This window comes from Pecten maximus, chromosome 16 (genome assembly GCF_902652985.1).
Source record: "Pecten maximus chromosome 16, xPecMax1.1, whole genome shotgun sequence".
Taxonomy (NCBI): domain Eukaryota; kingdom Metazoa; phylum Mollusca; class Bivalvia; order Pectinida; family Pectinidae; genus Pecten; species Pecten maximus.
The window spans coordinates 21,718,172-21,731,157 of NC_047030.1; the positions used below are offsets into that span (position 1 = coordinate 21,718,172).

A 12,986-nucleotide genomic window follows, 5' to 3' on the forward strand; every position below is an offset into this window, starting at 1 on the left:
GTTGAACTAAAACTTATTTGGGTGAAACAGCTTCAAACTTTGAAATATTGCTTCATAATTTTATTACTTAACCAAGAGAATAGAAATGTTTTTATTGAAAAAATCATTTAAAAAAATGTAATTTAAAAAAAAAAGAAGAAAAAAAGATTTAGAATCACCGAATGACAAAACGATTAGGATGGAATTAGTTTTAGATTGTATAGACTCCATGACAGAAGCATCCGGTGTCTGGGGCCGTTAATTAACATTAATTAAACCAAGCTTTTGGTATCACTTTAAACGTGATTTTAACAGGCGATTTAAACGTTAACTTTATGTCCAACCGTACGAACCAACTGTGTGACATATTAATTCAGTATAACCTGAAAACATTACTCCTACCCTGACACAATTTTCACATAGTCTTATATATAGACCCTTTTGTAATAAGTGATAATGTCGAAGTTCAATCTGATATTTTTATTCCTTTAAATGAATGTAAAATGATAATGGAGCTGTTTTTGTATCTATATATGTTAAAGTGCAACGATTTCAATTATTTAGGCGGAAAAATGGTTATACATTGAAGCAAATAGTGTATGATTACAAGCTTAAACATCTGTTATAAATTGGGGTGGAATATTTAGAAATGGAATTAGTTTTGACAATAAACAAAACATTCAATTCTGAGACCAAATATTAAATGTTGGATGAATGGTGATATAAGAAAACATATCAAAATTAAAAAACAGATTGCTCAGAGTTATTATCAGCAAAAGAACATTGTCCCTCGCGAATCATAAACGAGCCAGAAATAAGGTCAACATTATGATGAAGTATATGAGGGAGAAGTTTTATTAAACTATTGATGTTTTCATAGCAAACGACGAAAATAGTCCAAGATACGAGTGTTTAAAGAAAAGTTGAACACATATGTTCCTTTTGTTGTTTGGAAAACTGAACCAACAAAACCATTATCGCCCTTTTTTAATGTCACATGACCCAATGGGTGTTATAGGCGGAACTGAACCAACAAAACCATTACCGTCCTTTTTTAATGTCACATGACCCAATGGGTGTTATAGGCGTATGGTAGCAATTGTCTCTTAGCATTGTGTCAATGGGAAATGTAAATAAACTGCCGTCAATTGTCGTTCATGTAAATCGGCTGATACACATATTTTAACCCAACAATCAACTGTAGATAAAGTTTTACAATGTTTTTGTATGGTATCAGAAGAAATGAATCGAGTTTGACGTCCGTTGTATATAAGCGTTGGAATTGTTTTTTGTTGCTTGATCTTCAAATTCATTTTCTATATGACCAGCTTTTGTTTATTGCCGTAATATGTTAAAACGTTAAGCGGACATTACATTGTAAATATGCCTCCTTCTACATAAGGCATTAAAATCTTATGGTATGACGTCACCTATTCATGTGTTCGTTAGATATTTACTTAGATACATTGTTCTATTACGTCAGCTTTGTATGTGTTCGTTGGAGCTATAGCTGGACGTCAGCTTTGTGTATGACGTCAGACGTATCATTATTTATTTTAGTAACATCGTCGTTATTGTTCGTTTCCTTCACAGAATCGCCCATGTCACTTTGTTTTTCGCTGTTTTTCGTCGACTTAACATCGTCCCGTCCGTTGCTGCTGTCTTTCGGTCCTGCTCTCGGTTTAGATTTGGCGCCGGGTTTTTCACTGACGACTCCTTTCCATCCAGAGCCGCTAGCCTGGCGAAGACCAAACTGAGGTCGCGTCCCCTGACGGTCTTCTTTGACGAAATCAAGTTGTCGCCTGGTGTAGATGGACAGACCCAGTGCAACAGCTGCCATGATGACGGCGAAAGGGTGGAGGGAGTAGGCCACTATGTCCCAATACGTCAAGCAAAAACTACCAACTACGATTCCTACAAATGAAAATAAAGATTTCTAAAGCGTACAGAACTCTCTACAAAACCTCAAAGCACATATTTATCCTTTAAGATGACATAATTGGTATCATACATTGAACTGCAATTCTTTAATGATATTATACATGCGTAAGACTCTCACTGGCATACATCATCATGTCCGCAACAACACTGGAATATTTTTACTTAAAAACTCATTTGAGATGTCATTTATACCAACTATGAATATCAGGCAGTTCTATAGATACAATATATACACATTTTGCTGTCTTGTGTAGATTCTAATCTGCTCTTAACTATTAAAAGTTACTCAAAGCGACAGAGTGATCCTTTAAATCATTGTCGCTGACACTATTCATGACATACGATGGATAGGATATTTATAGTTAGTGCATAGCATGTCATTCCTGTGTAAATGTTATGATTTACTTTGTTCTGTAGGTAGGGCGTAAGAATAGTATTTGACACTGCCTCAGTTTTGATCCTTAGTTAAACGTTTGTCCCTGTAAGGAAGGCTTTGGGTCTTATCCCCCTCTCTCAAAACAGTAGTTGCTACTCATGCTAAAAGCTCAGAATTTCGGGAGTGGGACAACTGATTTGCCCGTTGTCAGTACAATGTGACCAAGTTGTGCGTCCTGCTTGTGTCCGGCAGTATGTTTCAGTGAGGTAGCACTATAATGTAGGCACCAGTTCCCGCGCTATCACAAGGAGATAAACACGGACAAACAAGTCTCTAAAGAACACGCAATCACTACGACATGCATGCAGCTTGCACCAAAGGAGGCTGTTCTTAAATGACTATAACTTTTGTTAGGACGTTTAGCAATGCAAAATTAAGCCTACCTTCAATATCTTTACATCTTTATTATGACATTTACAATGTTTTGCTATGATGATATATCGTGCGTTGTATTTTATTCTAGTAGCAGTTGTTCTCATTAAGCAAAAGGTCACTTACCAGGTAGGTCCCCGCACGCGTCAGGCTGGGGACACGTATCTAGGTCATACTGCTTCGCACGTTTGTCTGAAACAAAGAGTTGGTATTACATGCTATTATACTTCATAAATGAAACATTTTCAGGACTTATTAAGAGCCGTCACATGTCAGCGAGACAAAACTTCAAAACTCCCTCGGGTCATGCGGAGGTCTTGGTAAGTTCAGACCGTGTTATTGTTCAAAATACCGAACTGACCGAGGTATTCATCAACAAAAATATATACAGATACGTCATAGCGTAAATGTTTACATACAGAAAACGAGCATTTCTCAATCCCACGCTCAGATTGACAACAACTATGCTTCGATTAACAGGCAATATATTATCTCATTAGCTTGAATGTCCGTCCACATGCTTGCAATCCCGTTTTCAGAAAAGTTTGAAAGCTACCCCCATAGCTAACCAAGCGACCAAAACCTCGCCGGAAACCCCTTTTGTTCAATTTGTTCCCAGTAAAATCTCGCGAGATCGTATGCCACGGCGATGGCGGCCATTTTCAAAATTGTTCTGAAAGCTTGATTGCAAAGATTATTTGCGGATATACATGTACATGTATTTAGAGCAATTTCAATTTGATTGCATTCTTCCTTATTTCAATAACCATAGACAGAAACTATGTTCAGGGCAATAGAACCAAATACCTTCTTCAGAAAGCCACTTTGTATTTATAACCGTGTTACCATGATTTCGTAATAAACGTCACTTACTTTGGTAGTCAGTAGGGCTGTTACAAACAATGTCCCCTAACAAGGATATGTTGTTTGCTGTTAGGTAATCTTCGAACCACATCTGCGGACACGTACAATCCCAGCTGATGTCGCGCATGCTCACTACTGTCAGTGCCTGGAGGTCCGAGAACAGTCCGTCTGTGATCTTCGTAAACGGGTTGCTGTCTAATAAAATATGCGTCAGTTTTGTCGACTTTTTGAACATATCCGGTTGTAGCACACGTAGAGCGGAGTTTTGTATTATCAGTTTCGTGAAATTCACTAGGTTGTAAAGTGCGCCATTCGGAAGTCCAGAAGACGTTATCTGAGCGTTCCGAAAGGCCAGAGCACCCAAAGGGTTAGGTACCGCCATAGGGTAAATGTTTACACCCGAAAATACATCAAAACCAATGTTACTCACTGATCCGCCATCGAAACTGAGATAGTTGAGCTCTATGAGTTCACTAAACACTGCATCCGGAAGATTTAAAACTGCACAGTCGAAAAATCGAAGTTCTTGGACATGGGACATGTTTGCAAAAGATCCGGATGTCAGGATGAGCTGACCAGTCGCAGCACACCGGATGTGGAGGCTGGGTACATAGTTAGGGTCAAAGGTTGAGTTGTCGATTCCGTCGAATCCGTCAAATGTTGGGCCACTCGGTGCCGACGATGGTAGCTCGCCATTGACCTGCACGAGAGACAGAACCTGTGGTGTATAATTGAACTGTGCCAGTTGCAGAGGTAGGGCCCAATTATGTGCGTTGCATTCGTAGGAGTTTGTGGATTCCGTATACGTACATGCCTGAGGGTCTCCGAACACCAACGTGTACCCAGTCAATAACATCAGACATTGTAAAAACTTACCAAGAACCATTTTGAAATCTGACTCTTGCTGTTTTAGATAAACTTACATCAACGGTGCCATCTTATCTCGAACCAAGATGGCCGTTCTTTCCTTGGACTGCTTGGTAGCCTGTGCCAAATGTCTGCCCATTGCCGTTTACAAACTTTACAGTGACTCCCAAGTTTACATTTAGGGACATAGTTTATTTGATAAATATTTTATCATCTGATAATCGTCTAATCGTATTATAAATGAATATTGTCCTGAACAGCTTATTTCTTTTTGTTGTGTCCGTCTGTATAAAGATATTGACACAGTTTATGTGGCCTTTGGTCGAAGATTATGTGTATTTAGTGTTCGGGGCCGGATTATATGTATTTAAGGTTATGATGTTATTAGTGTATTAGACAGATCTACATGTGTAACTTTTCAATAACAATGCGGTCACGATTTCGTATTAAGATAGGGCTACAATAAAAAAATATTGTTGGTTTGACGTAACCCGTCCGACGCAAAAAAAAAAGTGTTTAAGATCACAAAATAAACAATAATTTCCAAACAGTTTATATTCTAGTTTGTTTTTGTATTGAAGGATGAAAATCCGTTTTCAGAACTAAATAAAAAAAAAAGAGTTCAGCACTACTTACCTACCCATGTGTAAAACCCCCTGGTCGGGTTACAGCAAACCAAGATATTTTTTAAAGATGGCCTAGTACTGAAATTCATTAGGGACTGACAAACTTCTTTTAATGATGGGATCGCGATGAAAATGTTTTTGCTGTTAAACACGGTGCTGTTTTAACTTTGTAACATTATAGCTATTTAACTGTGTTAACAATTGACATTATCATCCCTAATCCAATACAATATCATAAAATCTTCAGTCCATCTGGCGTGTAGCGGTACTGGTGTTAACATAAAGAATTACATACCAAAGCCCTGTATGTTTTGACTAAGAATTAACTGGAGTGAATATAGATGACCTCTGTAAATTTTGTATCAATTGCAATTCGTCCTCTCTGTAGGGTTTGTATAATTCTCACGTCGTCATCTCTGTAGGGTTTGTATAATTCTCACGTCATCATCTCTGTAGGGTTTGTACAATTCTCACGTCGTCATCTCTGTAGGGTTTGTACAATTCTCACGTCGTCATCTCTGTAGGGTTTGTATAATTCTCACATCGTCATCTCTGTAGGGTTTGTATAATTCTCACATCGTCATCTCTGCAGAGTTTGTATAATTCTCACGTCGTCATCTCTGTAGGGTTTGTATAATTCTCACGTCGTCATCATCTCTGTAGGGTTTGTATAATTCTCACGTCATCATCTCTGTAGGGTTTGTATAATTCTCACGTCGTCATCTCTGTAGGGTTTGTATAATTCTCACATCGTCATCTCTGTAGGGTTTGTATAATTCTCACATCGTCATCTCTGCAGAGTTTGTATAATTCTCACGTCGTCATCTCTGTAGGGTTTGTACAATTCTCACGTCGTCATCATCTCTGTAGGGTTTGTACAATTCTCACGTCGTCATCTCTGTAGGGTTTGTACAATTCTCACGTCGTCATCTCTGTAGGGTTTGTACAATTCTCACTTCACCATCTCTGTAGGGTTTGTATAATTCTCACGTCGTCATCTCTGCAGAGTTTGTATGATTATCACATCGTCATCTCTGTAGGGTTTGTATAATTCTCACGTCGTCATCTGTGTAGGGTTTGTACAATTCTCACGTCGTCATCTCTGTAGGGTTTGTATAATTCTCACATCGTCATCTCTGTAGGGTTTGTATAATTCTCACATCGTCATCTCTGCAGGGTTTGTATAATTCTCACGTCGTCATCTCTGTAGGGTTTGTATAATTCTCACGTCGTCATCATCTCTGTAGGGTTTGTATAATTCTCACGTCGTCATCTCTGTAGGGTTTGTATAATTCTCACGTCGTCATCTCTGTAGGGTTTGTATAATTATCACATCGTCATCTCTGTAGGGTTTGTATAATTCTCACATCGTCATCTCTGCAGAGTTTGTATAATTCTCACGTCGTCATCTCTGTAGGGTTTGTACAATTCTCACGTCGTCATCTCTGTAGGGTTTGTATAATTCTCACGTCGTCATCTCTGTAGGGTTTGTACAATTCTCACGTCGTCATCTCTGTAGGGTTTGTATAATTCTCACGTCGTCATCTCTGTAGGGTTTGTATAATTCTCACGTCGTCATCTCTGCAGAGTTTGTATGATTCTCACATCGTCATCTCTGTAGGGTTTGTATAATTCTCACGTCGTCATCTCTGTAGGGTTTGTATAATTCTCACGTCGTCATCTCTGTAGGGTTTGTACATTTCTCACGTCGTCATCATCTCTGTAGGGTTTGTACAATTCTCACGTCGTCATCATCTCTGTAGGGTTTGTACAATTCTCACGTCGTCATCTCTGTAGGGTTTGTATAATTCTCACGTCGTCATCTCTGTAGGGTTTGTATAATTCTCACGTCGTTATCTCTGTAGGGTTTGTATAATTCTCACGTCGTCATCTCTGTAGGGTTTGTATAATTCTCACATCGTCATCTCTGCAGAGTTTGTATAATTCTCACTTCACCATCTCTGTAGGGTTTGTATAATTCTCACTTCACCATCTCTGTAGAGTTTGTATAATTCTCACGTTGTCATCTCTGTAGGGTTTGTATAATTCTCACTTCATCATCTCTGTAGGGTTTGTATAATTCTCACTTCGTCATCATCTCTGTAGGGTTTGTATAATTCTCACTTCGTCATCATCTCTGTAGGGTTTGTACAATTCTCACGTCGTCATCTCTGTAGGGTTTGTATAATTCTCACGTCGTCATCTCTGTAGGGTTTGTATAATTCTCACGTCGTCATCTCTGTAGGGTTTGTATAATTCTCACGTCGTCATCATCTCTGTAGGGTTTGTATAATTCTCACGTCGTCATCATCTCTGTAGGGTTTGTATAATTCTCACGTCGTCATCTCTGTAGGGTTTGTATAATTCTCACGTCGTCATCTCTGTAGGGTTTGTATAATTCTCACTTCATCATCTCTGTAGGGTTTGTATAATTCTCACGTCGTCATCTCTGTAGGGTTTGTATAATTATCACGTCGTCATCTCTGTAGGGTTTGTATAATTCTCACGTCGTCATCTCTGTAGGGTTTGTATAATTCTCACGTCGTCATCTCTGTAGGGTTTGTATAATTCTCACGTCGTCATCATCTCTGTAGGGTTTGTATAATTCTCACGTCGTCATCTCTGTAGGGTTTGTATAATTCTCACGTCGTCATCTCTGTAGGGTTTGTACAATTCTCACGTCGTCATCTCTGTAGGGTTTGTATAATTCTCACGTCGTCATCTCTGTAGGGTTTGTATAATTCTCACGTCGTCATCTCTGTAGGGTTTGTACAATTCTCACGTCATCATCTCTGTAGGGTTTGTATAATTCTCACGTCGTCATCTCTGTAGGGTTTGTATAATTCTCACGTCGTCATCTCTGTAGGGTTTGTATAATTCTCACGTCGTCATCTCTGTAGGGTTTGTATAATTCTCACGTCGTCATCTCTGTAGAGTTTGTATAATTCTCACTTCATCATCTCTGTAGGGTTTGTATAATTCTCACGTCGTCATCTCTGTAGGGTTTGTATAATTCTCACGTCGTCATCTCTGTAGGGTTTGTACAATTCTCACGTCGTCATCTCTGTAGGGTTTGTATAATTCTCACGTCGTCATCTCTGTAGGGTTTGTATAATTCTCACGTCGTCATCTCTGTAGGGTTTGTATAATTCTCACATCGTCATCTCTGTAGGGTTTGTATAATTCTCACATCGTCATCTCTGCAGAGTTTGTATAATTCTCACGTCGTCATCTCTGTAGGGTTTGTACAATTCTCACGTCGTCATCTCTGTAGGGTTTGTATAATTCTCACGTCGTCATCTCTGTAGAGTTTGTATAATTCTCACGTTGTCATCTCTGTAGGGTTTGTATAATTCTCACTTCGTCATCTCTGTAGGGTTTGTATAATTCTCACGTCGTCATCTCTGTAGGGTTTGTATAATTCTCACTTCGTCATCATCTCTGTAAGGTTTGTACAATTCTCACGTCGTCATCTCTGTAGGGTTTGTATAATTCTCACGTCGTCATCTCTGTAGGGTTTGTATAATTCTCACTTCGTCGTCATCTCTGTAGGGTTTGTATAATTCTCACATCGTCATCTCTGTAGGGTTTGTATAATTCTCACTTCACCATCTCTGTAGGGTTTGTATAATTCTCACATCGTCATCTCTGTAGGGTTTGTATAATTCTCACGCCGTCATCTCTGTAGGGTTTGTATAATTCTCACGTCGTCATCTCTGTAGGGTTTGTATAATTCTCACGTCCTCATCTCTGTAGGGTTTGTATAATTCTCACTTCGTCATCTCTGAAGGATTTGTATAATTCTCACGTCGTCATCTCTGTAGGGTTTGTATAATTCTCACGTCGTCATCTCTGTAGGATTTGTATAATTCTCACGTCCTCATCTCTGTAGGGTTTGTATAATTCTCACGTCGTCATCTCTGTAGGATTTGTATAATTCTCACGTCCTCATCTCTGTAGGGTTTGTATAATTCTCACGTCGTCATCTCTGTAGGGTTTGTATAATTCTCACGTCGTCATTTCTGTAGGGTTTGTACAATTCTCACGTCGTCATCTCTGTAGGGTTTGTATAATTCTCACGTCGTCATCTCTGTAGGGTTTGTACAATTCTCACGTCGTCATCTCTGTAGGGTTTGTATAATTCTCACGTCGTCATCTCTGTAGGGTTTGTATAATTCTCACTTCGTCATCTCTGTAGAGTTTGTATAATTCTCACTTCGTCATCTCTGTAGAGTTTGTATTATTTCTATAAATAATTTTGAGGATATGAGCTAACCCAAATTTGACTAAAATTTGACTAAAATTTGACTAAAATTTGCTCGGCGATGAAGTAGGAAACGCTTACTCTTCATGAAATTTTTTTGAGACTCCATGGAAATATATGCTGTAATAATATATTTTTTCACATCGTTTGCATGTCGGTATTTCCCGTTCTACAACAAATGCCACTTTATCTGCTACCATGTATGTCTGCGGGTTTCGTGGTAACATCAATGAGTATAGACCTCTATATACCAGAACACCAACAATAACTTCTTTTCTTTTCCTTTTTTTAAATAAGTTATTTCGTATGCATTGGCTCCATCAGAGTGGTTCTAAAGTCTTTCTTTGATGAAGGTTAAAGACACAATATACGTCAGAGTGAACTAATTTAGGCATGCAACTCATTTTTTTTTATATTTGATTTGACCCGATCATACGATATTTGGATAAAATAAAGTAATCATAATCATAATTTTGATATTTCATTTAGTAGACATTCCATCTTTTGAATTTATACACGGTAACCGCCATAGTTAGGGGTACTAAATACTTATTTATATACCTATCAAGCACGCAGTTGTTGGCGGATTGGGAGATTAGCATAGATTATCGTTATCCAGGTCATGACTCATAACAGCAGTAAATACCGCAGAAAGCGGCACCGGAATGAGATTAGCGAAATAAATGGCGGATATGAACAGGGAGGGCATCAACTCAGACTGCTTCTCAATCGCACTCCGTGAAGGATAGATTGAAGTGTGTACTTCAACTTCTGTATATGTTTTGTTTGCAACCAAACAAAACGTTCAAGAAATGACATAATCAACCTTGATAAGGAATCCACGGAGCCTAGCATGATCATCTACTTCATTTTGGTTGCCGGGCTTTTCCCGCTGTCTCTGGCAGCGGATCCCATTGGATGCACGTACTTTGCTTCCGAAAGGAAATACGAATGTTCCGCGAGAACGTGCAGTTTCCCATTGGACCTTACCACGTTTGACAATGTCCCCCAGGTGTTACATATCACGGAGTTTTCGGGCGAGCTGGCAGCCTCCGCTCCAGTAGGACCAACATTCTCCAATTTTATATCCATTGTAACGACCGGATTCGATCCTAAAATCGTACCCTAGCTTGGTCGTACGATGCTACGCCGGGGGCTCTGTCATCATGACTACGGGCGCTCTTGCAGGTATGAATTATATTCAGGACTTTCGGATCATTAACTGTAACATCTACAACATTCCGGACGAGATGTTCGCAGATCTGGTGGAACTGAATTACCTGGGTATCGAGGGAGGCACTATCCATACCTTTGGATTCAATACCTTCACTTTATTAAACATATATGCAATGGATTTTACCAGCAACAGGGAATCTTCGGGCACGCTATCTATTCGGAACTGTAACATTGTTGATGGCAAATTACCCAATGGGCTTTTATACAGCCTGACGAACATCAAACATATCATTCTTGAAAATGCCAACATCGCTACTCTTCAGTCAGATATGTTCCAGGTGACAACCAAAGTTATGTCTCTGACGTTCACGAACAACCCTCTCACATCCCTACCTCAGAATTTATTTAACAGTATGCTGGGTTTGGTGTCGGTGGAGGCTGACGGGATAGCGTGGGAGTGTAGCTGTACAAACCTGTGGTTTCTGGACTACGCTGAAACCAACAACGTCACATTACGGGGCGATTACGTGTGTGCATCTCCAGCTGACGAACAAGGTATGGAAATAGAATGGTGATATAGAATATCAAAATTCCTTCAATTAACTGTACCAATTAAGGACATTCCTTAACGTACAAATTACCTGAGTAAGGATTATCAGATTTAAGGGGGAAAAAAACTTTCCTCAAATTATGTTATGCTTTCATTTCAAAAATATTAAGTTAAGGAATATCCACTTATCTATTTTAAAGTAAAACAAAGTCCTTTATTCACAAAAATTAATTTTGTTTTTCTGATACAAACGGTTTGATAATTTGTTTTCATTTCCGGTTCCATCTCATCCATGACGAATTCCCCGTTTTTCGTGGGTTATTTTAGTCCAAATTACGACGCCATGTATATGAAATTGGGCGAAATGAATATATCCTGCATGATTTTCTTACCCTAGACCGTTCCATCATACACACACCAGGGAGATAGATGAAAGTTATTAGCCATAGTAAATAAAGATAGATTTAGGAAATGAAACAAAGGAGAGCCATACAGTCTATCATTAACACTCAGCATGGTAGCCTCCGTCCTGGCCTTCCGTTCAAAACTTTAGAAACTGTACGCGTTTCTTTACAAGGTGTTTACGGTCGTATTTCACTCTCATGTATTTGTTTATATTTGGCCATTATGTGTTGTTAAGTCCGGTCTTCACCTTGTTAATTCCAGGGAAGCGCCTGCATGCATACAGAAAACAGTACTGTACCACGGAGGAAATATGTGGCAGTGTATCTGGTAATATTTGATGTCGAGAGAAGCCATTTTGGCATTACATTTCCCATTAGTCTTTTAAATCATTACAAATTCTTTAAGTAAACACAACAAGAAAAGTCTTTATTGTTTGATATGATTGACAGAAAAATATTTCAGATAACACCTTATATGCTTATTACTTTTCACGTGGTTGGCTGATTCAATAAGAATGTAACTTGGCTGCTTGTTGTCATGTTTATCGGTTAGTCTTACCTGCTCTCATATTGTAAGTTAACCACTAATCTATGTGTGTTACACGCTTGTTTACAGGTGTAGCTATAGGGAGTTACTGTCTCTCGGCCTGGTCTATTTCAAACAGCTGCGTGATGCTGATCTCCCTCACCATTTCCTGTGTCGCCCTCGGGATTGCTATTTGTACGGTGAAAGAACTCTCCCCCTTGATCGAAAAACCTAACAAAGACGGAGCAGAAACAAAAAATCCTTCCAAGAAATCTGGATCGGAAGTAAATACAATCGCCTCCAAAAAATTAGCATTAGAACACGGTGATAAAAACGTGGAACTGACAAAGATGAAGAAGCAAGATGGGCAGGTTTTTGTGGGGAAATGGGAAGGATTTTAGTTAGATATATTCGTATTACAAACTTCAATGTGTATAAATAGATGATATTATTGTTGTATTTCAATGATATACAAAAACTCTTGTCTTCACTGTTCTTTGACTCGTTAGATTAACATTATAGTTTTTACTGTGAGTGATTTTCTTGGTGGGCCGCAAAGTTCAGACAATTTTGCTAGATTTCTTTAAATCATTTCTTTTTATGATAAAATGACTTCATGCAGTTATTGTTGTTTTTGTTGTTGTTGTTGACTCCCCATATCCAACAATACCGCATCCCCAATTGTGAGGCTTGTTACCGAGCACGCCTTCTATCTGCAGACACCAGTTTCTCTGTTTTACGATTTTATTACTAAAATAAGGAGGTAAAATAAAGGAATGTGGAGCACTGTCCATCTGTTACGTCAGCTTGGTAACTGACGGCGTGTTCGAAAACAAACTCCGCCCACCTCTATCCTGATTGGTGAATCGAACATAACCGAGTGTATGTTTTCGTTCTCAGACTAACATATCAACAATGTCCGAATACATTTTAACTACCTTCGGAAGACTCCTGATACGAGGGTTGATTGACATGTTGTGA

General features: G+C 38.9%; 2 protein-coding genes across 2 annotated transcripts; one reads left to right on the top strand and one right to left on the bottom strand.

Moving 5' to 3' along the window:
- Positions 1-813: 813 nt before the first annotated feature.
- Positions 814-4,633, bottom strand: LOC117345303. Its single transcript, XM_033908368.1, has 3 exons — positions 3,602-4,633; positions 2,855-2,920; positions 814-1,893 (listed from the first exon to the last, which is right to left on the bottom strand). The coding sequence occupies exons 1-3, from the start codon at positions 4,476-4,478 to the stop codon at positions 1,484-1,486; spliced, it is 1,353 nt and encodes a 450-aa protein (XP_033764259.1). The 5' UTR covers positions 4,479-4,633; the 3' UTR covers positions 814-1,483.
- Positions 4,634-10,016: 5,383 nt separating this feature from the next.
- Positions 10,017-12,620, top strand: LOC117314846 (leucine-rich repeat transmembrane protein FLRT3-like). Its single transcript, XM_033868965.1, has 3 exons — positions 10,017-11,080; positions 11,742-11,807; positions 12,096-12,620. The coding sequence occupies exons 1-3, from the start codon at positions 10,516-10,518 to the stop codon at positions 12,404-12,406; spliced, it is 942 nt and encodes a 313-aa protein (XP_033724856.1). The 5' UTR covers positions 10,017-10,515; the 3' UTR covers positions 12,407-12,620.
- Positions 12,621-12,986: the final 366 nt, after the last annotated feature.

What these genes read in the sequence shown, in the direction of transcription:
- LOC117345303 (XM_033908368.1), bottom strand. Translation starts at nt 4,478, where the DNA reads ATGGTTCTTGGTAAGTTTTTACAATGTCTGATGTTATTGACTGGGTAC. An exon ending in CAGCCCTACTGACTACCAAA is followed by an intron (nt 2,921 to 3,601) that starts GTAAGTGACGTT and finishes TCTTTGTTTCAG; the next exon opens with ACAAACGTGCGAAGCAGTAT. An exon ending in CGCGTGCGGGGACCTACCTG is followed by an intron (nt 1,894 to 2,854) that starts GTAAGTGACCTT and finishes TTTCATTTGTAG; the next exon opens with GAATCGTAGTTGGTAGTTTT.
- LOC117314846 (XM_033868965.1), top strand. Translation starts at nt 10,516, where the DNA reads ATGACTACGGGCGCTCTTGCAGGTATGAATTATATTCAGGACTTTCGG. An exon ending in ATCTCCAGCTGACGAACAAG is followed by an intron (nt 11,081 to 11,741) that starts GTATGGAAATAG and finishes TGTTAATTCCAG; the next exon opens with GGAAGCGCCTGCATGCATAC. An exon ending in AATATGTGGCAGTGTATCTG is followed by an intron (nt 11,808 to 12,095) that starts GTAATATTTGAT and finishes GCTTGTTTACAG; the next exon opens with GTGTAGCTATAGGGAGTTAC.